At 64.7% G+C, this 20,743-nt stretch overlaps 1 protein-coding gene across 1 annotated transcript in view; it reads left to right on the top strand.

Annotated features, from left to right (window-relative positions):
• Positions 1-20,104, top strand: part of PKN1 (protein kinase N1) — a 48,736-nt gene extending 28,632 nt beyond the window's left edge. Inside the window, exons 3-22 of the mRNA XM_074979588.1 lie at positions 113-258; positions 2,462-2,591; positions 5,706-5,851; positions 6,774-6,987; positions 7,329-7,529; positions 8,339-8,448; positions 9,081-9,224; positions 9,625-9,700; positions 10,395-10,554; positions 10,829-10,928; positions 11,400-11,470; positions 12,486-12,552; positions 12,801-12,892; positions 13,206-13,382; positions 13,588-13,650; positions 13,889-13,965; positions 14,962-15,104; positions 15,342-15,449; positions 15,724-15,804; positions 16,271-20,104. Coding sequence (XP_074835689.1) covers positions 113-258; positions 2,462-2,591; positions 5,706-5,851; positions 6,774-6,987; positions 7,329-7,529; positions 8,339-8,448; positions 9,081-9,224; positions 9,625-9,700; positions 10,395-10,554; positions 10,829-10,928; positions 11,400-11,470; positions 12,486-12,552; positions 12,801-12,892; positions 13,206-13,382; positions 13,588-13,650; positions 13,889-13,965; positions 14,962-15,104; positions 15,342-15,449; positions 15,724-15,804; positions 16,271-16,474 — 2,510 coding nt within the window. The 3' untranslated portion in view covers positions 16,475-20,104. The remainder of the gene's footprint in view (positions 1-112; positions 259-2,461; positions 2,592-5,705; positions 5,852-6,773; positions 6,988-7,328; positions 7,530-8,338; positions 8,449-9,080; positions 9,225-9,624; positions 9,701-10,394; positions 10,555-10,828; positions 10,929-11,399; positions 11,471-12,485; positions 12,553-12,800; positions 12,893-13,205; positions 13,383-13,587; positions 13,651-13,888; positions 13,966-14,961; positions 15,105-15,341; positions 15,450-15,723; positions 15,805-16,270) is intronic.
• Positions 20,105-20,743: the final 639 nt, after the last annotated feature.

The following is a 20,743-nucleotide window of genomic DNA, read 5'->3' as shown; positions in this document are numbered from 1 at the left end:
TCAGCCCAGGCACAGCAGCGGTTTGACCCTCTCAGCTCAATGTGCATGGCCCCAAGGGCTGGGGAAAACCTCCTGTCTCAGTTCCCAGCAACTTTCCCCCCCCCGGTTGCAGATGCCCCCCAGTCGCCCAACAGCCTGAGCCGCTCGGCCGCCAACAAGCACCGTCTGGCCGGGCTGGAGAAGCAGCTGAACATCGAGCTGAAGGTGAAGCAGGGAGCCGAGAACATGATCCAGATGTACGCCAATGGCTCCACCAAGGTGAGGGCTCCTGCTGCTCCCCGGCCCAGCCCCGAACCTTCCATCCCTTGTCTGGCCACTGCCCTCTTCCCCCACCTCCGCCATCTCCAGACTTTTCCCCACCCCAGCCTGACCCCAACCTCCTCCGCTTCTCTACCTGGCCCCTCAAGTCCCCCGCACTTAGCTCCCACCCCCCCTACTCCCCCCATCCCCGTTCCCCTCCCAGGTGCCCTGGGACCGAATTCACCAAGTGCCATCAGCACCAAAGGAAACAGGCCTGGAAGGAGGCGAGAAACTACACAGCGCCCCCTCCCCCTCCAGCTTCTGCCCCCATCTGCTCTGGGGACCGGGGGCAGTTTGCCATGGCCTCTGGGGCGCAGCTGGTTCAAAAGAGCCCCCACCCCATGGCCCTGCCCCTCCCCCTGCTGTCCTAGGCCACAGCCCCCAGCCAGGTGCAGTTCCTGGGGATCTGTTAACTATGGTGAAAGCATGGCCCATTGGGGGCTGGGGAAGAGCCCCCCCCACCAGCCCCATGCTGCCCCTCCCTTTCCTTGCCCTCCCTTACCAGCCCCTCTGTAGGGCCCCCCTCTGCACCAGCCCCAGCCCTGCCCCCAAAGCCCCCTTCCCCAGCACACCTACACTTACCCAAAGAGGGTAATAGGGCAGGGGTTGGGAACCTACGGCTGCAGCTTACTCTGATCTAGCCCACAGTGAGGCTCAGGGCTCCCCCCGGCAGTGGGGCAAGCTGGGGCTGGCGCTAAAGCCCCATGGCAAGTCTCTGAGTCTGAGCACACACACACTCACCCCTCCATGGTGCAGGAGCGTGAGCAGAACCCAGAGACCCTGAGTTGAGGGTGTCCGTTTCTCACTTGTGTGTGGCCCCCAGGTGATTTTTCTGTGGGTCGGTGGCCCCCAGCCATGAAAAGGTTTCCCACCCCTGCGCGAGGACTCAGGCATAACCCTCTCAGTAGAGGCACCCACCCTTCCTGGTGTTCCTGCTAATTTTCCCCATCTGTGTGCAGAATAAATTTTATGTGCACCAAGGCACATGCAGAGGTGCACCACCAGGAGAAACAAAAAACCCAGCTGTGGGAACTCTGCTAACTAGCTGGGCAGCATTTGACTCTCTCCTTAGTGGTCACCTGGGAACGCTGACCCTTCCCCCTCACTCTTTGCGGGTTTCTTTTACCAAGAGCGTTACGCAGTAAGATCCTACTTCACTTCTACGTATTAACAGTTGCCAAAAGAGAAGGCGCATGCCAAGCTTACAAGGCTTTTCTTGATGGCCGGTCATGGCCAGGTCTTGCTGGGACACTCCAGTTCCTGTACAGTGTCACTGACACAAGGTTGCGGTCTGGCAGCTCTGATTGTAGGACTGTGTCCTGGCTTTGCCTTCCCCCGCTGCCCCGACTTCCTTGTGCACCCCAGTTTATATAGTGAAACTTGAGTCCTGTTTAGCTCTACTTTATCCAAATATTTTAGTAACATTTTACTATCCAATCCGAACATACAGTAATGTCATTCTGCAACCTACTCTGTCCCGCCACCTTCCTTGCTTTACACCTCAGGAAATTAATTACACAGCAGACAGACAATGAACGAACAGCCAGATGGTGCAGACGCACAACAGGGAAGTGGGATCCGGAATAACAGAAATGAGGATTTCACAACCCCACGTATTGATAAGTGGTTCCTTGTCAAACTAGGTGTTTTTAACCCTCGGAAGCTCTGCTTCTTTCTCTGGTGCTGCTGGGGCCAGTCGGCCGGGGCAGTCTGGCAATCACCCTCTTTAATGGAGTTCAGATGGAGTGTGAGGAGGAGTGAATTCCTGAGTCTCCGCTAAGGGCGGCTGCGCTTTCAGTCCTGCTGCAGACAAAGGCTGGGGGCTTTAGGCCTTATAATAAGGTTACTGCTTACAGCTCCCCTCCCCGGTGCACCCTGAACTCAGTCAGGGCCAAGCGCTGACAAACTATTTAAAGGGTGGCTGCCCTGTTCCCAGGCATGGCCCCGTGCCGTGCCTCAGTTTCCCCCTGGGCTTGTGGCTCTGGTGGTGCTGGTCCCACTCCCCAGCCCTCCGAGGCCAGAAGGGATGTGCTTCTCAAGGGCCAGGCTAGAAGGGGAGCTGCTCCTGATCTGGGGGCTCAGACTCCTCGGAGGGAGGGTGCCCCCTCCCCTGAGAGCTCTGGGCTCAGCGGCTCCCCCAAGCTCCCTGCCTGCCCGCCAGGACCGGAAGCTGCTGCAGACGGCCCAGCAGATGCTGCAGGACAGCAAGACCAAGATCAACATCATCCGCATGCAGATCCGCAGAGCTGCGCAGGCCGACGCAGCGCCGCCCGACGGGGAGGACGGGCCAGGTGGGTGAGGCAGTGGAGGGGGGAGCCGGGGGCGATGGGGATAGCAAGGAGGGGCAGCGGGGTGGGCAGTGCCCATATACTCCTGCTATCCTCACCCTGCCCATGCTCCCACAATCCCCTGCTCCCCACAGCACTGCTGGCTCCTCCCAGCCCCCACCACTCTGCCCCCTGCCACCTACCCCAATGCATCACAGGTCCAGTACAGGGAGCCCCCTCCTCAGCCCCGCCCCCCCCCCACAGCTGGCTTTGTGGTCCCTTCTAGCCATGCAGGGTCTAGGAGGGCAGAGCTGCCCTGGGCACCCACGATCGGGTCTCCCTCCTCAGGTCATGGCTGGGCGTGGAGGCTGGAAGGGGTTAAACAGCGCGGGAGGGGCTCTTTGGGGCAGGCAGATGCTCCGTGCATGGAAATGGGGGGGCCCCTGCTGGGGGGTAGCTCAGGGGGTGTGGGGCTGCGTGGGCCTTGAGTCCGAGCTGCGAGGTGGGGGCTGGGAAGCTGAGATCCTGGCTTGGTGGGATGGGTGTGTGCAGCCCCCTCCCCCCTGCAAGGCAGGGACTGGCAGTGGATCCCCGGGGCAGGGGTGATACGGGGCTCGTACTGGAAGTGGGGGGCAGCTGGGTGCCCGGAGGCTGAGACCCCCGCTGAGCACTCGGTCCTCAGCCCCAGCGAGGAAGCACCAAGCTCTGTGCTCGTGGCCAAGGAGCGGGGATGGCATGAGATAGCGGTGCCCATCCCAGCCAACGGGGAGCCCAGGCGGAGCTGCTGGCAGGTGCCCAGGGTCAGGGCAGCAAAACAGACCTAGGAGGAGCTTTAAATAACATTCTGTCCCAGAGCTTTGCCCACATGGGCACACGCCCACTCCCAGGCATACCCATGCAGGGGCACACGCCTACTCCCATGCACGTCTGTGTAGGGGCACACACCTACTCATGCATGGGCACATGCCCACTCCCATGCACACCCGTGCAGGGGCACACGCCTACTTTTGCGCATACCCGTGCAGGGGCACACGCCTACTCCCATGCATGCCCGTATAGGGGCACACACCCAGGAAGCGGACCAAGTCCACTCCCTTGTACACCTGTGCAGGGTCACATGCCCACTCCTGTGCACGCCTGTATCGGGACACACTCACTCCTGTGCACACCCGTATAGGGACACACGCCCACTCCTGTGTATGCCCGTAGAGGGACACACGCCCACTCCTGTGTATGCTCGTATAGGGGCACACGCCCACCTGCATGCATGTCCGTGCAGGACGTCAGGCCTCCTCCCAGCTCCACACTGCGAGTGCAGAAAGTGGGGTCCTGCAAAATCTTTAAAACACCTTGCTATTCACAGGCTTCGCTTTAAAAATTCCCCAGGTCACAGATCCCCTGGAGGCTGGGATGTAGCTGCCACCAACCCAGTCCTTGGAGACCCCTTTAACCCAGGCAGACACACTGGGCAATGCCCCCGTGGGGGAAAACTCCTGTCCCGTTCTCCCCTCCACAGAGGGGAGCTAGAGAATTGAAACAAGCTGGAACCTCCTAGCTGTATGGCTGAGGGATGCAGACAGACCCTTCTTACGACACAGGATCAGATCAATTGCTTAAAAACGGGGATTAATTCACAAACCAGGAGAAAAGTAAATCAGGGGTTGCACGCCGAGAAAAATATTTCCCTGGGTTTCAGTTTAAAAGTTACAGGCGGAAAATCTCAAGTCAAACAACAGCACAAAAGAGAAGAACAGAGCAGCCAGTCCAACCAAATTCAAAAGAACCAGAACCTGATGGCCTCTAACTCTACATTGCCTTTTACTTATACCTCTAGGGCTGGTTTTGCAACAGGTGGGGTATTTCTGATTTTCATTGCAATTGCCTGGGAGACATCTTCTCCCCTGGTCTTCCTCTCTGCTGGGCTGCAGAAAAAAGCCCCGAAAGCTGCACTTGTTCTCAGTTTAAAAAAAATTACTGCACTCCCATTGGCTCACCTGGGATTCAGGTTACCTCAGGAAGACATTAACCCCTCTCCTGCACTCATTCATGACACAGGGCTACACGCCCACTCCTGTGCATGCTCGTGCAGGGGCACACGTCCACTTCTTTGCACATCCTGCCGGGGCATATGCACACCCTTGTGCATGCTTGTGCAGGGGCACATGCCCACTCCTGTGCACGCTCATGCAGGGGCACACGCCCACTTCTGTACATGCCCTGCCAGGGCACACACACTCATGTGCATGCTTGTGCAGGGGCACATGCCCACTCCTGTGCATGCTCATGCAGGGGCACACACCCACTTCTGTACATGCCCTGCCAGGGCACACACACTCTTGTGCATGCTTGTGCAGGGACACACGCCCACTTCTGTGCACGCCCTGCTGGGGCACACACACACTCTTGTGCATGCTTGTGCAGGGGCACATACCCACTTCTGTACATGCCCTGCCAGGGCACACACACACACTCTTGTGCATGCTTATGCAGGGGCACACACCCACTCCTGAGCACACCTGTACATGGGCACATGCCCACCCCGTGCACACAACAGTGTCATTGCACACTGGCCCCATACCCACCACCAGTTTGCACACACACAGGTGCTGAAACACCCCTCCAGCCCTGCACACTTCTGCCAGCAGGTATGACTCAGGTAACCCACAGGCATCAGGTCCTGGCAGTGATGTTCCCCGGCAGCTGTGGTGTTATGGGGGCAGGGGATCTGCCCCTGGGCCCTCACACATACAAGCCAACGGCGATACAGTTGCACATGCAGGCTGGTGGGGCCGGGCATGCACATTGTGACGCTGTGACACCTGGCGAAGGAGGAGCTCTTTGTGTGCATGTGTAGGGGGTTTAGGAGGTGTGCTTGTGGAGGACGTTGTGTAGTACATAGACGTGTGGGTGGGTGCGGGCAGGGCTCTTTGTGTACCTGTGCGGGTGCGTGTTTAGTCCCAGACCGACACGTCCGAGCTGCAGGGGCTCCCCACAGGGCTGCTCTCCGAGGGGCTGGCAGGCAGATCTCGGAGCCGTGTCCGCTTGGGAGGCGTTGGGCCAGCCCCCGAGTGGGGGGCAGGGATCCCCGGGCACAGCTCCCCCGCCAGGGCAGGGGTCTGAGCCAGCGCTGCCCCCCAGGGACCACCGACCTGAGCTGCACAGAGCTGCGCATCGAGGAGCTGCGCCACCACTTCCGCGTGGAGCACGCCGTGTCCGAGGGGGCCAAGAACGTACTGCGCCTGCTGAGCTCCGCCCGGACGCCAGACCGCAAGGCTATCGCCGAGGTAACGCCCCTCCCCCTCGGGGCCTTCGTGGGGCTACTGCCCCTCCCCCTCGGGGCCTTCGCGGGGCTACCGCCCCTCCCCCGCAAGGCCTTCATTGGCTACTGCCCCTCCCCCGCAGGACCTTTGCGGGGCTACTGCCCCTCCCCCACAGGGCCTGCACCAGGCTACCGCCCCTCCCCCGCAGGGCCTTCATTGGCTACTGCCCCTCCCCCGCAGGACCTTTACGGGGCTACTGCCCCTCCCCTACAGGGCCTGCACCAGGCTACCGCCCCTTCCCCGCAGGGCCTTCACAGCGCTACCGCCCCTCCCCGGCAGGACCTTTGCTGGGCTACCGCCCCTTCCCCGCAGGGCCTTCACAGCGCTACCGCCCCTCCCCAGCAGGGCCTTTGCCGAGCTACTGCCCCTCCCCTGCAGGGCCTTCTCTGAGCTACCGTCCCTCCCCCACAGGGCCTTCACCAAGTTACTGCCCCTCCCCCGCAGGGCCTTCACCGAGGTACTGCCCCTCCCCCGCAGGGCCTTCATACTGCTACGGTCCCTCCCCCACCCACAGCTATGGCTGAGGCACTGCCCCTCCCCTGCAAGACCATCAGCATGGTATTTCCCCTCCCTGGCAAGCTCCTCGGTGGCACTCCCCCTCCCTCGCAGGCCCAACCCCCAGGTCCTGTCCCTCCCCACCACAGGGTCATGTCCGAGGTACTGTCCCCCTTCCCCCCATCCCCCCCGGCCCCTGGCCAAGGTCGGGATCCCCGGGCTGCAAGCCGCGAGGCATTGTGGGGAGCGAGGGCTCTAGGGCGGCTTCGTGCGCAGAGCCAGGGAGCCTGGCGTTGTCTGTGGGCGCAGGGCCGGGACAGGCGGGGCTGTGGGGGGCAGGGTGAGCGCATGTGGGGGCCCAGGGGCCATGCCCCTGCTGTGCATGTTGCAGGCCCAGGCGAAACTGACCGAGTCGAGCCAGAAGCTGGACCTGCTGCGCCTGGCGCTGGAGCAGCGCGTGGGGGAGCTGCCCGAGGAGCACCCCAAGGGCTGCATCGTCAAGGAGGAGCTGATCATGGCCACCTCGCCCGCCTTCAGCGGCCGCCACAGCACCCCCTACCAGCACAATCAGTACAGCACGCTCTGCAAGCCCTCGCCCCTCACAGGTACGCCCTGCGGGGGCAGCGCCCCGGGGAGTCCTGGAGACTGGCCTGCTGGGGGAACCCCCCTGGGCCTGCTGCCTTGCGGTTCCTCCCAGTGCCCCACAGGTACCAGCTTGTGAACGGCCCCCCACCCCCCGGGAAGAGCAAGTACCAGCATGGAATCCAGGAGCCCTCTCCGCCTGCTTGTTCCAACCCCTCCCAGGCTGTGGGAGAACCCAGGAGTCCTGGCGCCCCCCCGCCCGCTCTAAGCGCCAGCCCCCACTCCTGCCTCAGAGCTGGGGATGGAACCCAGGCGTCCTGGCACCCAGCCCCCAGCTCTGACCCCCCCCTGCCCCTGTCCGCAGGGATGCTGGAGGTTCAGCTGCTGGGCTGCAGCGGCCTGTTGGAGTCGGTGCCCGGCCGCACCCGCGGTTCCATGGTCTCGCTGCCGTGTAACAGCCCCGGCGAGGCGCGCCCGTCCTTCATGAGCCGCAGCGGGCGGGGGCTCTACAGCCGCACGGGCAGCGTGAGCGGCCGGACCGCCCTCAAGTCCGAGGACACCAGCAGTGAGTGAGCGGGGCACCCGGCGGGGATGGGGCATTGTGCTGGGGGGGAGGGGTCAGGACAGGGGGTTGGAGGGGAGTGCAGGGGGTGGGGGAGGGGATCCCACAGGGTTGTTGTGGAGAGCGTGAGGGTGGGGAATTGTCCTGCAAGAGGAGGAGGTCTGGGGGCAGGATTGGGGGCATGGCGGGGAGGGGGAGGGGATCCTGGAGTGCTGTGTGGGGGAGGTCCAGGAGGAGGGGATGGGGAGGAATTGGGGGCGTGGCAGGGAGTGGGAGGGGATCCCAGAGCGGTGTCTGTGGGAGGTCCAGAGAGGGGATGGGGACGGGACGGGGGAGGTGTCTAGGGAGGGGGAAGGGAGGAGGGGGAGGGGATCCTGGAGTGCTGTCTGTGGGAGATCCAGCAGTGGGAGATGGTTCAGACCCTGGTTCAGCCTGGGCACAAGCTCTGTTACTGGCTTAGTTTAGTGGGGCTGCCACAGGCCTGGGGCAGAGGTGGGCACAACAGCATGCAGAGCAGTCTGGGAGCTCAGCCCTCCCTGGTGCCCAGCAAGTGACTCTAGCTGGAGACACCCAGGCTGGGTGCAGTCTCCCCTGCCGCTTGCACCAGCTGCCCTGCAAACCGTGCGCACCCCGGCTGCACCTGAGTCTGAGTGCTCACTCGCACCCAGAGAGCCTTGGGCTGGTCAACAGCCCCCCGGGTGGCTCCCAGTGGAGCAGCATTTACAGTGCTGTCTGCTGGGTGCTGGTGACAGCAGGGGGCTGGGGAGGGAGGTGGGTTGGAGGCCAGCGGTGATGCGCCTTGCTCCCCGCAGGCGAGGTGAGCGCCGTGCTGAAGCTGGATAATGCAGTGGTGGGGCAGACAGCCTGGAAACCAGTGGGCCAGCAGGCTTGGAACCAGACCTTCGCCCTGGAGCTGGAGCGGGTGAGCATGTGGGGGGAGGAGGGGTGAAGGACTGGTGCCACCACCGGGCAGCTGGACGTGAGCCTCTCTGAGGAAGGTGGAATTAGGAGCTGAACCCAGGAGTCCTGTCTTCCCCCTCCCCCTCCCCCACCGGGGTGTTGGCATTGCCCGTACTGCTGATCCAGCCCCAGAGACTGAACGGAGCCGGGCTCACCCTCACTCAGCTGCCTCGTCTCTCGCACCCTGCGGTTCTACCCGCACTGGGGACCCAGGGCCAATGTGGCCCAGCCCCGGATGGGCTCTGGAGTTTAGTGGCGCACCGCCAGTTCCCACCTGCGCTCCTGTTCTAACCATGTGGTGATCGCACCTGCGCCCACAACGCCCTGCTGGGCCCAGGAGAAACAGCCATTGCAAAGGGTTAAAATGGTGCCATGTCAGTGGGAGTCGTGTTTACACTGGAACCTAATGATGGCACTAGTGCAGGGAGCTGATTTACTGCTGGGCACCTGAGCCCAAATCTCCAGCCCCTTTGGGGGGATGTGGGTAGAGCTACCAGGTGTGGGCTGGGGCTCCATTACCACCTCAAGCCCCCTGCCCCCAGCTGTCTCATAGCCCTGGCTGGGCCCCCTCTCATCCCTGGCTCTGCCCTCCAGGCCCGGGAGCTGGAGATCTCGGTGTACTGGCGGGATTACCGCAGCCTCTGTGCCTTGAAGCACCTCAAACTGGAGGATTTCCTGGACAACCAGCGCCATGAGATCCACCTGGACCTGGAGCCGCAGGGAACCCTCCTGGCTGAGGTGACGCCTGGGGGGCGGGAGCAGGCCGAGGAGGGGTAGATGTGGGCGGGGAGCCAGTTCTGAGAGGGCATGGGGGTGGGGAGCAGGCCCCTGAGGGGAGGGAGCAGGAAGCCTGTGGGGCTGGATGGGCGGGGGTGCAGCCTGGGGGGCAGAGGATGCCCCAGGGCAAGGGGGCAACAGGCTGTCTCCACTTCCCAACACCACGGAGGTAAGTTCCCTTGGCCCCTGGACTCCCCAGTCTGGGTCCAGTCATCCCATGGCCTGTGCTGGTCCCACTGCACCAGGTGGTGGGAGTTTCCCCAGAGGCCCCAGGAGCAGGGCCGGGCCTTGACGGGGAGCGCCGGCCTCACCCTGGCCTGCCCCCTGGGACAGCCCCTCACCCCGGTCTCCTGCCCCCCAGGTGACCTTCTTCGACCCCGTCATCGATCGCATCCCCAAGCTCCAGAGGCAGAAGAAGATTTTCTCCAAGCAGCAAGGTGCCGTCTGGGGGGCCGGGCCCCAAATCCTAGACCCAGCACCCAGGGCTCTCCTGCCTGAGCCCCCAGCCCAGAGCCAGGGGTGGGCACCGGCTGCCAACCTGTCTTCCCCTCCGCACTCGGGGATTGATGCTGGGCTGTGCCCCATATCCCCTCCCCCACCCTAGGGGACAGGCTCTGCCCCATGATCCCCTCCCCGACCCTAGGGGACAGGCTCTGCCCCATGATCCCCTCCCCGACCCTAGGGGACAGGCTCTGCCCCGTATCCCCCTCCCCCATCCCAGGGGACAGGCTCTGCCCCGTATCCCCCTCCCCCACCCCAGGGGACAGGCTCTGCCCCATGATCCCCTCCCCCACCCCAGGGGACAGGCTCTGCCCCATGATCCCCTCCCCCACCCTAGGGGACAGGCTCTGCCCCATGATCCCTTCCCCCACCCTAGGGGACAGGCTCTGCCCCATGATCCCCTCCCCAACCCTAGGGGACAGGCTCTGCCCCGTATCCCCCTCCCCCACCCCAGGGGACAGGCTCTGCCCCCCAGATCCCCTCCCCCACCCCGGGGGCCAGGCTCCGTCACTGCATCCTCTTGCTGCTCGGGCTGCGGGACCGGCTGCGTTGCCAGCCCTGCAGCAGGCCCGGGGGGTGGCTGAGGGCATGGGGGGGACCAGTCCTGCCATGACCTGTGCCGCCCCACAGGCAAGGCCTTCCTGCGCGCCCGGCAGATGAACATCGACATCGCCACGTGGGTGCGGCTGCTGCGGCGTGTCCTGCCCACCGCCAGCTCCACCGGCACCTACAGCCCCTCGGCCCACGGCCCCAGCGGGCCCAGCTGCGAGGGCCGCCACAGCCTGCCCGGGTGAGCGCCGGGAGCCCCGGGGCAGCGCCCTGCTGCGGAGGGACTCGGGGGCAGCCTGGGGAGCGATGGGGCAGGAGACCAGGGGTCCAAGGGGGGCCAGTTCGCCAGCCCCCCTCCCACCCCCACACAGGGGGGGGCAGCTGTTGCCTGTTGTCAGATCACCCCAGTCTCCCGGGCGGGTCCCCAGCTTCTGCCGCAGGGGATTTGGGGGGGGGGGGCTCTGGGGGGTTCCCCTGGGCCTCCCCCTCTGAGAACCTGCATCCCTGTCCCGCAGAGACATCTCCATCGAGAAGCTGAGCCTGGGCGCAGACAAGCCGCAGGAGCCGCCAGGCCGGGCGGCCAGTGGTGGGGAGCGACCGGGGAGGGGCGCCCTGGTGAGGACCACCCCCCCCGTGGGCAGCCCCGGGCAGCTGGGGGGTGAAGGCACCAGCCATGAGCCTGGAGCCACTCCTGGGGTTGGCAGGATGGGCCGGGTCCCAGGAAACTGCCCCTCGCCAGGCTGTAGTGCCTGGCCCTAGGCTCTATCACCAGCCCTGGGGCCTGGCAGCCCACACCCAGCCCCACAGGGAGCCACCACCACACCCAGCCCCCACTCTCACCTGCTCCTGCCTCACAGGGCCGGCCAGCGGCTGCGCCCAGAGGCTGTGGGGATGGGCACCCTGCAGATGCCGTGTGGGAGGGGTGGGAGCATAGATGGAGATTCCCCGTCCCATGGCTAGGCCCTTGGGGAAGGTGAAGCCCCACTGGTCCTGGGGCTGTCCCTGCGACCCCCAGCACTGCCAGGAGAGGCTCTTAGGTGGCCCGGTGTGCCCAGTGCTGTCTGGTGAACTCCTCTCTGCCCCCAGAGCCCGCAAGCAGATGAGGAGCTGACGCTGGGAGGAGACACCAAGAGGCCTGGGAATAGCACCCTGCAGAGGTGAGGGACTCTGGCCCCCAGACTGACCCCCACCTCAGTCTGTCCCTGCCCGCCTGGTGACTGCAGGGTCCTTCCCTCCGGGGCCAGGCCCCCAGGCAGGGCAGGGGATGGAGAACCTCGCCCCCCCGGCCTGCCGCAGCCGCCACTGGGAATGAGCTGCCTAATGCCCCACACTTTCATCAGTGGGCCCCGCCCCACCCACCAGCCCTGCCCCTCTGTCACTGGGCCCTGCCCCCACATGGCAGCCAGGCCCCTCAATCACTGGGCCCCACCCCACAAGTCAGCCCTGCCCCTCTGTCACTGGGCCCTGCCCCCACCCGCCAGCCCTTCCCCTCTGTCACTGGGCCCCGCCCCCACACACCAGTCCTGCCCCTCAATCACTGGACCCCGCCCCCACCGCCAGCCCTGCCCCCCTGTCACTGGGCCCCGCCCCCACACGCCAGCCCTGCCCCTCAATCGCTGGACCCCGCCCCCCGACCAGCCCTGCCCCTCCATCACAAGCTCCCCACACATCTTCCCCTACAAAGTCCTGCTGCGGGAACAGAAGGCTGGGGGGGTCCTCTCCCCCCACTGCCCTGGGGCAGCTTGCACCCCAAACCCCACCAGATCTCTCTCACATGCCCTGCACACCCCCTCCCTTTGCCCCTCCTGTATCCCGAACCCCTCCTGCCTGGCTGCACCCCCAGCCTGAGCCCTCACACTCAGTGCGCTTCCCAGCTCTAAACCCTCTGCCCTGCTAGAGCCCTCACCCCACATGCCCCATCCCTCGGCCCCAGCGTGAGCCCCACCCCCCCAAACCTCCCCATCACACATCATCTCCCACCCCCATCTGCCCTAACCCACTGCTGGCCCAGCCCTTCCCCAGGGCTCCTATCTCCTCAGGGGGGTTGATGGGTGGGCACCATTTGCACCCCCCCTGAGAGGGCTGGAGAGGAGCGAGGGGACCCCTGCCCCAGGCTGGGTGCCAGCTGCAGCAGTGCCCAGTTCTCACCCCCATCTGTGCCCCCCATCGCAGGATGACGCCGCTGACGCTGGATGACTTCAAGTTCCTGGCTGTGCTGGGGCGCGGGCACTTTGGCAAAGTGAGTCTTGGAGCCAGCCCCACGTGCGCCCGCGCCCCAGCTCCCCTCTACTCTCTGGGCCACTCCGGGGCTCCCCCCTGCGGCGGTGGAACATCTAAAGCTCCCCGCCCCCATCCGGGCCCTTCCCAGCATCCCCCCCCGGGGCAGGGAAAGGACACGGTCCTGCTGGGGGTCCTCACCAGACCCAGTCCCGGCTCCTGCTCTCACCACTAGACCCCACTCCCCTAATGCCGGTGCTGTGGCTGCAGGTGCTGCTCTCAGAGTACAGCTGCACGGGGGAGCTCTACGCCATCAAAGCCTTGAAGAAGGGTGACATCGTGGCGCGGGACGAGGTGGAGAGGTGACTACCCAGCGCCGTGGGCAGACCCCTGCCGAGCCCCCTGCCAGCGGAACCAGCTCCCCCGCACCAGGGCACCAGGGGCTGCCTCCCGGCTGGCGCAGGGGCTAAGCCCCAAAGGGGGAACGTGGCAGCTGGGCTGGACACCGTCCCAGTGCATGCATGTCTGGGTGCCCCCCATGTGCCCCTCTGCCAGGGCCTCTGTGCATGGGGGCCGTGATCTGCCAGGGCCGGCGAGGTGGGGGCTCTGGCTGGCGGGGGGGTCATGGCCTGCCCCAGCCAGCTGCAGCCCTCCCCCCGCCCCCTTCCCCCGCAGCCTGATGTGCGAGAAGCGGATCTTTGAGACGGTGAACAGCTCCCGGCACCCCTTCCTGGTGAACCTCTTCGCCTGCTTCCAGACGCCCGAGCACGTCTGCTTCGTCATGGAGTACACAGCTGGCGGCGACCTCATGATGCACATCCACACCGACGTCTTCACTGAGCCCCGGGCCACGTGAGTGCCGGGCCGCCAGGCGCCAGCCCACAAGGCCTCCCTGGGAACCTGCCCCCCGCTGGCCGCCCGCTTTGACCACTAGACCCCTCTCCCCTCCCTGCCCCCTCTGGCTCCGCGGTGGGCTGCAGGGTGGGACCGGCTGGGAGGGGGGCAGCGGCCGTTCCTGCCCAGCCTGTAGAGTGACTCTCCCTGTTGTCCCCTGCAGGTTTTACACCGCCTGTGTCGTCCTCGGATTGCAGTTCCTGCACGAGCACAAAATCGTCTACAGGTCAGAGACTTTCAGCTGGGCAGGGTGCAGGCAGGGAACATCCCCCACTCCCGCCCAGCAGGGGGCGCCCTACTCCGCACCCTGCAGCATAGGTAGGGAAACTGAGGCACCGAGCCGGTCCGGGAGGGTTGCAGATCAGACACAGAGCTGCTTCCGTGGGCTCCCCTGCCCGGACACAGGTAGAACCCAGGAGTCCAGGCTCCTGGTACACCCTGACCCTCTCCCCCTCTCCCTGCAGAGACCTGAAGCTGGATAATTTATTGCTGGACACGGAGGGCTTTGTGAAGATTGCCGACTTCGGCCTGTGCAAGGAAGGTGGGCGCTGGGCACGGGGGGTGGGGGGACCAGGAGCCGTCAGGTGTGGATCCCCAGGAGGCAGCCGCAGGAGTGTGCCCCAATTGGCCTGTCGTGGCAGTGAAGCCACCTCCGGGCTGGGCACCCAAGCGGGTGGGTGGGGGGGGGACTCTCCCAGCGCCAGGTGCCAACACATCCGGGCAGGGAGGTGGCAGGTGTAGGACGGCTGGGCAGGCAGCACTTTGGGACAGGAGGTGAAGGGGAGGCGCGTGGGCCTCCTCTGCCTGGGGCGGCTCGGGGGTTGTTAGTAACCACCCAGGTCTGAAGTCACCCTCCACAAGAAGACAACCCCTTCAGCACAGCGCCCCCTGCTGAGCCCCCTGCTGCACTGCGCCCTCAGTGCACCCCACACCCTGCAGCACAGCGCCCCCTGCTGAGCCCCCTGCTGCACTACACCCTCAGTGCACCCCACACCCTGCAGCACAGCGCCTCCTGCTGAGCCCCCTGCTGCACTGCGTCCTCACTGCCCTCACACCCTGCAGCACGGCGCCCCCTGCTGAACCCTCTGCTGCACTGTGCCCTCGCTGCACCCTGCAGGACAGTGCCCCCTGCTGAGACCACTGCTGCACTGCGCCCTCATTGCACCCCACACCCTGCAGCACAGCGCCCCCTGCTGAACCCCCTGCAGCACAGCGCCCTCATTGCAACCCACACCCTGCAGCACAGCACCCCCTGCTGAGTCCCCCCCCCCCCCCCCCGGGAGCTCCCTCCTCTCTGCACGCACCCTGCATAGCTCGGGGGCAATTGACGGGGGTGGAGACACCTGGTGCAGGAGCCCAGGGGGCCAAAGAGACCCTAAGGAGGTGTTGGCCTGTGGGGAGGGCCCAGTGGAGCAGGAGCATGGGTGGGTCTGTGGCCTCCAGCAAGTGGCCTTGGGGTCTCCTCTGCAGTGGGGGGGGGGGGTTGCTCAGTGCCTGTGGCAGCCCCCATGATTAACCCTTTCCTCTCCTGGCTCAGGGATGGGCTATGGAGACCGCACCAGCACCTTCTGTGGGACCCCAGAGTTCCTGGCGCCCGAAGTGCTGACGGACACGTCCTACACGCGGGCTGTGGACTGGTGGGGGCTGGGCGTCCTGGTCTACGAAATGCTGGTGGGGGAGGTGAGCTGTGGGGGGGACTGTCTTCCCCCGGGGGGGGCCAGGCCAGGGGAGGGGGTCAGAGCCGTGCTCCCCACAGGCTGGGTCTGAATAGAGGGGGCTATTCAGAGGTGGGGGGTGGGGCGGGGCGGAGGGGCTGGGTCGCAGGTGGGAGGGGCCCTCAGGTCAGGGCGGGGGCTGGGGTGCATGTGGGGTGGGGAGGGCTCCGGGCAGGGTAGGCTGACCTGCCCCTCCCCCCAGTCCCCGTTCCCAGGCGACGATGAGGAGGAGGTCTTCGACAGCATCGTGAACGACGAGGTGCGGTACCCGCGCTTCCTGTCCACCGAGGCCATCGGCGTCATGCGCCGGGTGAGTGCATCACCCCCGTCCGCGTGTCCCGGGCAGGGAGACCAGGGGCCGGGGCTGGGCACCAAGCGGGGGTTGCTGGATGCTGTGGGGGACGGGCACCCTAGGGATGGGGGAGCCTGTCCCCAGGGCTCGTGGTGTTCCCGCACTCAGCCCTGGGCAGGGCTGGGGGAGGCTGGCTCAGTGCGGGCGGATGGAAAGCGGGGGCAGGGAGGGGTTCTGGGCTGGAGCGCGGGGTGGGGGCAGGGCGCCAGAGGGTGACCACGTTTCTGTCCAGCTCCTGCGCAGGAACCCGGAGCGGCGCCTGGGCTCCAGCGAGCGGGACGCCGAGGACGTCAAGAAGCAGCCGTTCTTCAGGGTCAGTGTGGCCCCTCCTCCTTCCCGCCTCCCCGACATCCTGCCCTGGGGGACCCCCAGCACCGCTCCCTCTCATTGCTTAGGTGCCTTTTCCCCGCTGCAGCCCTGAGTCCCTGCACGAGGCTTAACGGCAGCTACCCAGCGGCACAGCTCAGCCCCCCACAAACAGTCTGACACCTGCTGAGACCCCTCACTGGGTACTGGTGCGGCCACGCCTGGCTCGGCCAGCAGGGGGCACTGGGCCCCTCTCCAGTGCAGCCCCCTTAGGCTATGTCATGTGCCTGTTGGCCAGCAGCGCCCCCTAGTGCTGCAGGGGGGCATTGCACCCAGCCCTGCCTGCCGGGGGTGCGCATCCCCCGGGGAGCTTCCCAACCTGCCTCTGCCTTCTGCCTGGCTCCCCAGGGCCGGGCGAACTCCCTGTCTGGCTGCAGCTGTGCCCCCCACTCACGGCTCCCCACCCCCTGCAGGCCATTGACTGGGAGGCCCTGCTGGCCCGGCAGCTCCCTCCCCCGTTCGTCCCCGTCATCAAGGGGCGGGAGGACATCAGCAACTTTGACGAGGAGTTCACGGCCGAGGCGCCTGCGCTGACGCCACCCCGCGAGCCGCGCCCGCTCACCGCCACCGAGCAGGAGGCCTTCCGCCACTTCGACTACCTCGCGGACGCCTGCTAGCCCGGGGGTGCCCACCCGTGTGCCTGGGAGAAGTGGGCCACGGGGATGGATGGAGGGCTCCCCCCAGCCACCCCCTCCCCGGGGGCTCTGAAGGACTCGGCAGGTGGGAGCCGCCTCCGACCTCTGGAAGGGACTTGTCCAGAGGAAGCCGGCCTGGGACCGGGCCAGGGACTTGCTAAGGGGAGCAGTCTGGCCCCAGAGCAGCAGAAGCAAGACGGGGAAATGGATCTCTTGGAATCCCAGCCAGGAACTGCTGCCCCCAGCCCCACCTGCCCTGTCTGAGCACCGTCCTGCCCCGCCTGCCTGCGGCTTTCTTTCAGACCAGCCAGCGGAGGGGTTGAGCTCAGGGCCGGTCCTGCCCTGGGTCCGCTCCCGCCAGGCCCTGATGCTGCCAAGAGTGAAAGGCGGAGCCCAGACCCGCTCCCAGAGGCAGGAGTGTAGGGAAAGGAGGGGTCTATGTCCTCCCCCCCAGGTGGGGTCCCCATCAGGCGGGGTCCTGGTCAGCTTAGGAAGCAGGGGAGCTGCTGGACTCTCGTGTGGCAGGTCAGGGCCACCCTGAGGGCAGACGAGGCTGCCACCAAAGCTGGGTCCTGGGGGAGGGCAGGTGGGACGCTCCATGGCCAGGATCTGCTCTGCGGAACTCTCCCCCTGCCGCACACTGTGCAGGGACCCCCCCCGGCCCCTCTCCGCGGCCCTGGGACCTTCCCCTGAGCTAGAGGGTTTGGGGCCTTGCAGCCCCTCATCCTACCACAGCTCTAGCAGGGGTTCGGGTCCCTGCGTAGGTCGTCTGCTCCCCTGGGGCCAGGTGAAAGGGAGCCCAGCCCTTGGCAGAGGCCGCTGCCTTGTGTCATGGAGCCAGGTGACGCCAGAGTTGGGGGTCGGGTGGCAGCTGCCACTAGGCCGCGGCGGGGTGCGGTTTCTGCAGGGATCCCTTGCCTGGCACTGGAATGCAGCTGCCTCTGGGGTGGGCTCTCCTAGTTGCTTAGCAGCCACCAGCAACAACGCACAATGGTTTTCAGACTGGAAGGGAGAGGGAAGGGGATTGTAAGTGGGCTGCAGGGAGCTGCCCCCAGGGTACTCCAGCCAGGAAGCTGGCCTGGCCGTGGGCTGGGACGTGTTTTTAACCCAAAGGCCTGTTGGCGGTGCTCGAGCTACCCATTGCCCTGGGTGCCCCCTCTTGCACCACAGTGCCCCCTAGTGTCACATTGGTGCATTATGCTCCGCACTGACTGTGAATGGAGAGCGCCCCCTGCTGTTCTCCCGGTAGCACAGCCCCCCTTTCTCCCTGCAGTGCCAGACAGGGGCATTAGGCCCCTACTGAGTCCCTAACTCTCTCCCCGCATTTTCTTTCTCCCACCTGCCTGACTGCGCTCAGTATGTGAGGGCCTAGCTGTCCCCGCTCCTCCCATGCCTGAGGGCCTGAAAGTGCTGGAGTCAAAGGAGAGTGGGGGGCCTTCCTGGGTATGATGGTGGGAGGTAGGGGGTGCTGGCCCCATGGAGCTCAGGCAGGCACAAGGGCTAAGGGGAACGAGATGGACCCCATGTGAGCTTTATGCACCGCCCTGCTGCTCCAAACCCCAGCCTGTGCCCCTCACCGCGGCATCAGGGCTGCTGGGAAGTCTGGCCACAACAGGGGCTAGTCTCATCCTGGTCAGCAAGAGTCGAGCCCTTATGAGTGGAGTGGGAGGGGTGGGGGGCTTGGAATCAGGACTTCCGGGTTCTCTCATGGCCCTGCTTGGTGACTGGTCTGTCATGGTTACAGCAGGTGGGGCCAGGAGCAAGAACTCCTGGGTTCTGTTCCTGACTCTGCCTCTGACTTGCTGTGGTCGCCTGGATAAATCATTTTTCTGCGTGCCTCGGTTTCCCCCTCAGTAACAACCCCTCCCCTCCTGTCAGCCTTGGGGGTGGGGTCATTCTGGGAGCAGGCCTAGGCTCAAGTTTACAGTCCCCCTGCCAGCACCCCCACTACACCCACTTGCCTTTTAACTACCTCTGTCCCAGCTGTCTGCGCTCCAGGGGAGGGGGGGGTGCAGGGAGACCCCCCCCCCAGGCTGTGTTCTGTGGGGCAAGAGGAATCCAATCAGCTGCCTTTGAGGTATGAGCTGTGAGTTGTAAATTATAGACACATTAAGCACACCCAGCTGTTGAAGGCGTTTCATTGTGAGAGCCTAAAAGAGCTCTCCTGCCAGCACACCGCTCCGGGACACCCTGCAGGAGCAGCAGCTACGCTGGGGGACACGGGACTCGGGGGTTCCACGCCCAGCTCTGGGAGGAGAGCATGGACTAGTGGTTAGAGGGGAGCTGAGACCCAGGATTCCTTCGCTCAGTTCTCTCCATTGTCACTGACTGTGGACAAGCCTTCCCGTGCCTCGGTTCCCCTCCCCCCACTAACTTTGTGAGCCGCTGGTTACAAGGCATGGTGAGGCTGATGGGCTATCGGGTGGGACAGGCAGGAGGGAGTGGGCAGCATGTGGTGACACAGTGGCGGGGCCCTCGACCTGCCCAGAAGGCCTAGGGGCCAAACAGAGGCCCTGGCCCCAAAGCCACAGGGATGAAAGTGCAGCTGGTGAGCTGAGTGGAGAACAGCCTCCCAGGTAGGGATGGTAGCACCTGCGCCCCTTCTGGGGAGCAGCAGTGGGCCTGGGCTTTCCTTAGCGCTCCCAGACCCTGTGCTTGGCAGTTTGGGATGGGCAGTGGGGAAATGCCCAAGTCCTGCTGCTCCTCCAGGGGGACTGAGGGCGATGGAGGCACGTGGGGATTCTGCTCGAGGGATGCAGGCTCGGGGGGGGACCTTTATTCAGCTCCCCTGGCCAGGGCCAGAGTCTGTGCTGAGCAGCAGAGCTACCCGCAGCACAGCACCCCCTAGTGCCGCACTGGGGTCAGCAGTGCCAGGGGACCGCCCCCGACAGTCACCAGCTCTCGGGGGGGGGTGCTCAGGCTGACACTGGGGATCACTGATGCAAAATGAGCAGAGTTACATCTGCTGGGGAGCTATCTCTCACCCAGGCTGGCACGCCGCAAGCCACATGGCCATGTCCCTGCCCCAGGTGCCCCTGCCTCTCTGCCCCCACCTGGGGGAGCCCAGGCAGGCTGTGAGCCCCGCTGCTGCTGGGGGTTGCAGCTGAGCCGTAAGCGGACCCAAAGTTGCATTCAAAGCCATTGAGGAGAAGGGACCTTTAGAAGCACCTAGTCTGGCCCCTGCATGGCCGGGCCAGCGATCCTGCAGCCCAGAGCTCTCCACTCCCACCCCCTTTCCTCTTGGGCTGGTGTGGGGTGTCCAGGGGCCTGGGCCAGGGCCAGGACCAGGCTGGGCAGGGGTTTGCCATCTTGTGTGCGTATCAGCCTGAGGCACCTGGGCTGAGCTCAACTCCTGATGCTGCAGTCCCCAGATGGGGCGCCTTGGGGCACCTGTGCTGGCCAGCCCCCCATCGGCAATAACATGAAGGGGCCATGGCCACTTGTCACCTCTGTCACATGCTGCCCACTTGTATCTCCTGGCCTTGTCCTTAGGGCTTTCCTTGGCAGCAAGTGATAAGAGGCCTGAGGCCAAGGTGATGGGCAGCCTGGTCCCAGCTAGTGCAAAAAAATGGTATTGTTATCAATCATGTTTATTACAGTGGTGTCACTCAAGATCAGTCTCCCCTGTGCTGATTGGTGTCCTAACCCTGAACAGCAGCCCTGGGGGTGGCTTTGCTCAGAGCTGCACAGACACCTGTTGAGATGGGCCTCACCCCAAAGCAATCGGAACACGACAGACAAAGATTAGGGGACAGGCGTGACCTCCAAGACCTGCCCACAGTGCACAGGTCTTCTATGAGCCAGATGTTTGGGATAAAATGCTCAGTCATTAGCTATCCCTATTGACTGTCATTATTAGGGACCCGAGTTAACACGCGCCAAGACAGAGCGCAGCTCCGCCATCTCTGTACTGCGAGGCCAGGGGTGCACCCGCAATCAGGGATTCCTTCTGAATCCATAAGGGCTAGAACCGGGAAATCTGCAGACTAACGGAGAAGCCACAGAAGAGCGGGCAGCCAGGGAGTAAGGGGGTGTCCAGCACTGCCAGCCCAGGTATTGTATGAGCCCGAATCACACCCTCCTCCAGACTGCAAGATTGGCCTGAAAATCAGAGGTTAAGCGAATGGGCAGAGGGTGTTGAACATTTTCCCTCCAAATGGCTTCGTTCAACATGACTCGGCTTTTTGACAAAAACCTGGAAAACCTACAACACATTGTTGCCAAGAACTCTTTAAAACTGTCCCCCAAACA

The sequence above is a fragment of the Carettochelys insculpta genome, chromosome 29, assembly GCF_033958435.1.
Source record: "Carettochelys insculpta isolate YL-2023 chromosome 29, ASM3395843v1, whole genome shotgun sequence".
Lineage (NCBI taxonomy): Eukaryota > Metazoa > Chordata > Testudines > Carettochelyidae > Carettochelys > Carettochelys insculpta.
Note: the sequence above shows the minus strand (reverse complement) of the source record. Positions and strands in the feature narration are given on the sequence as shown.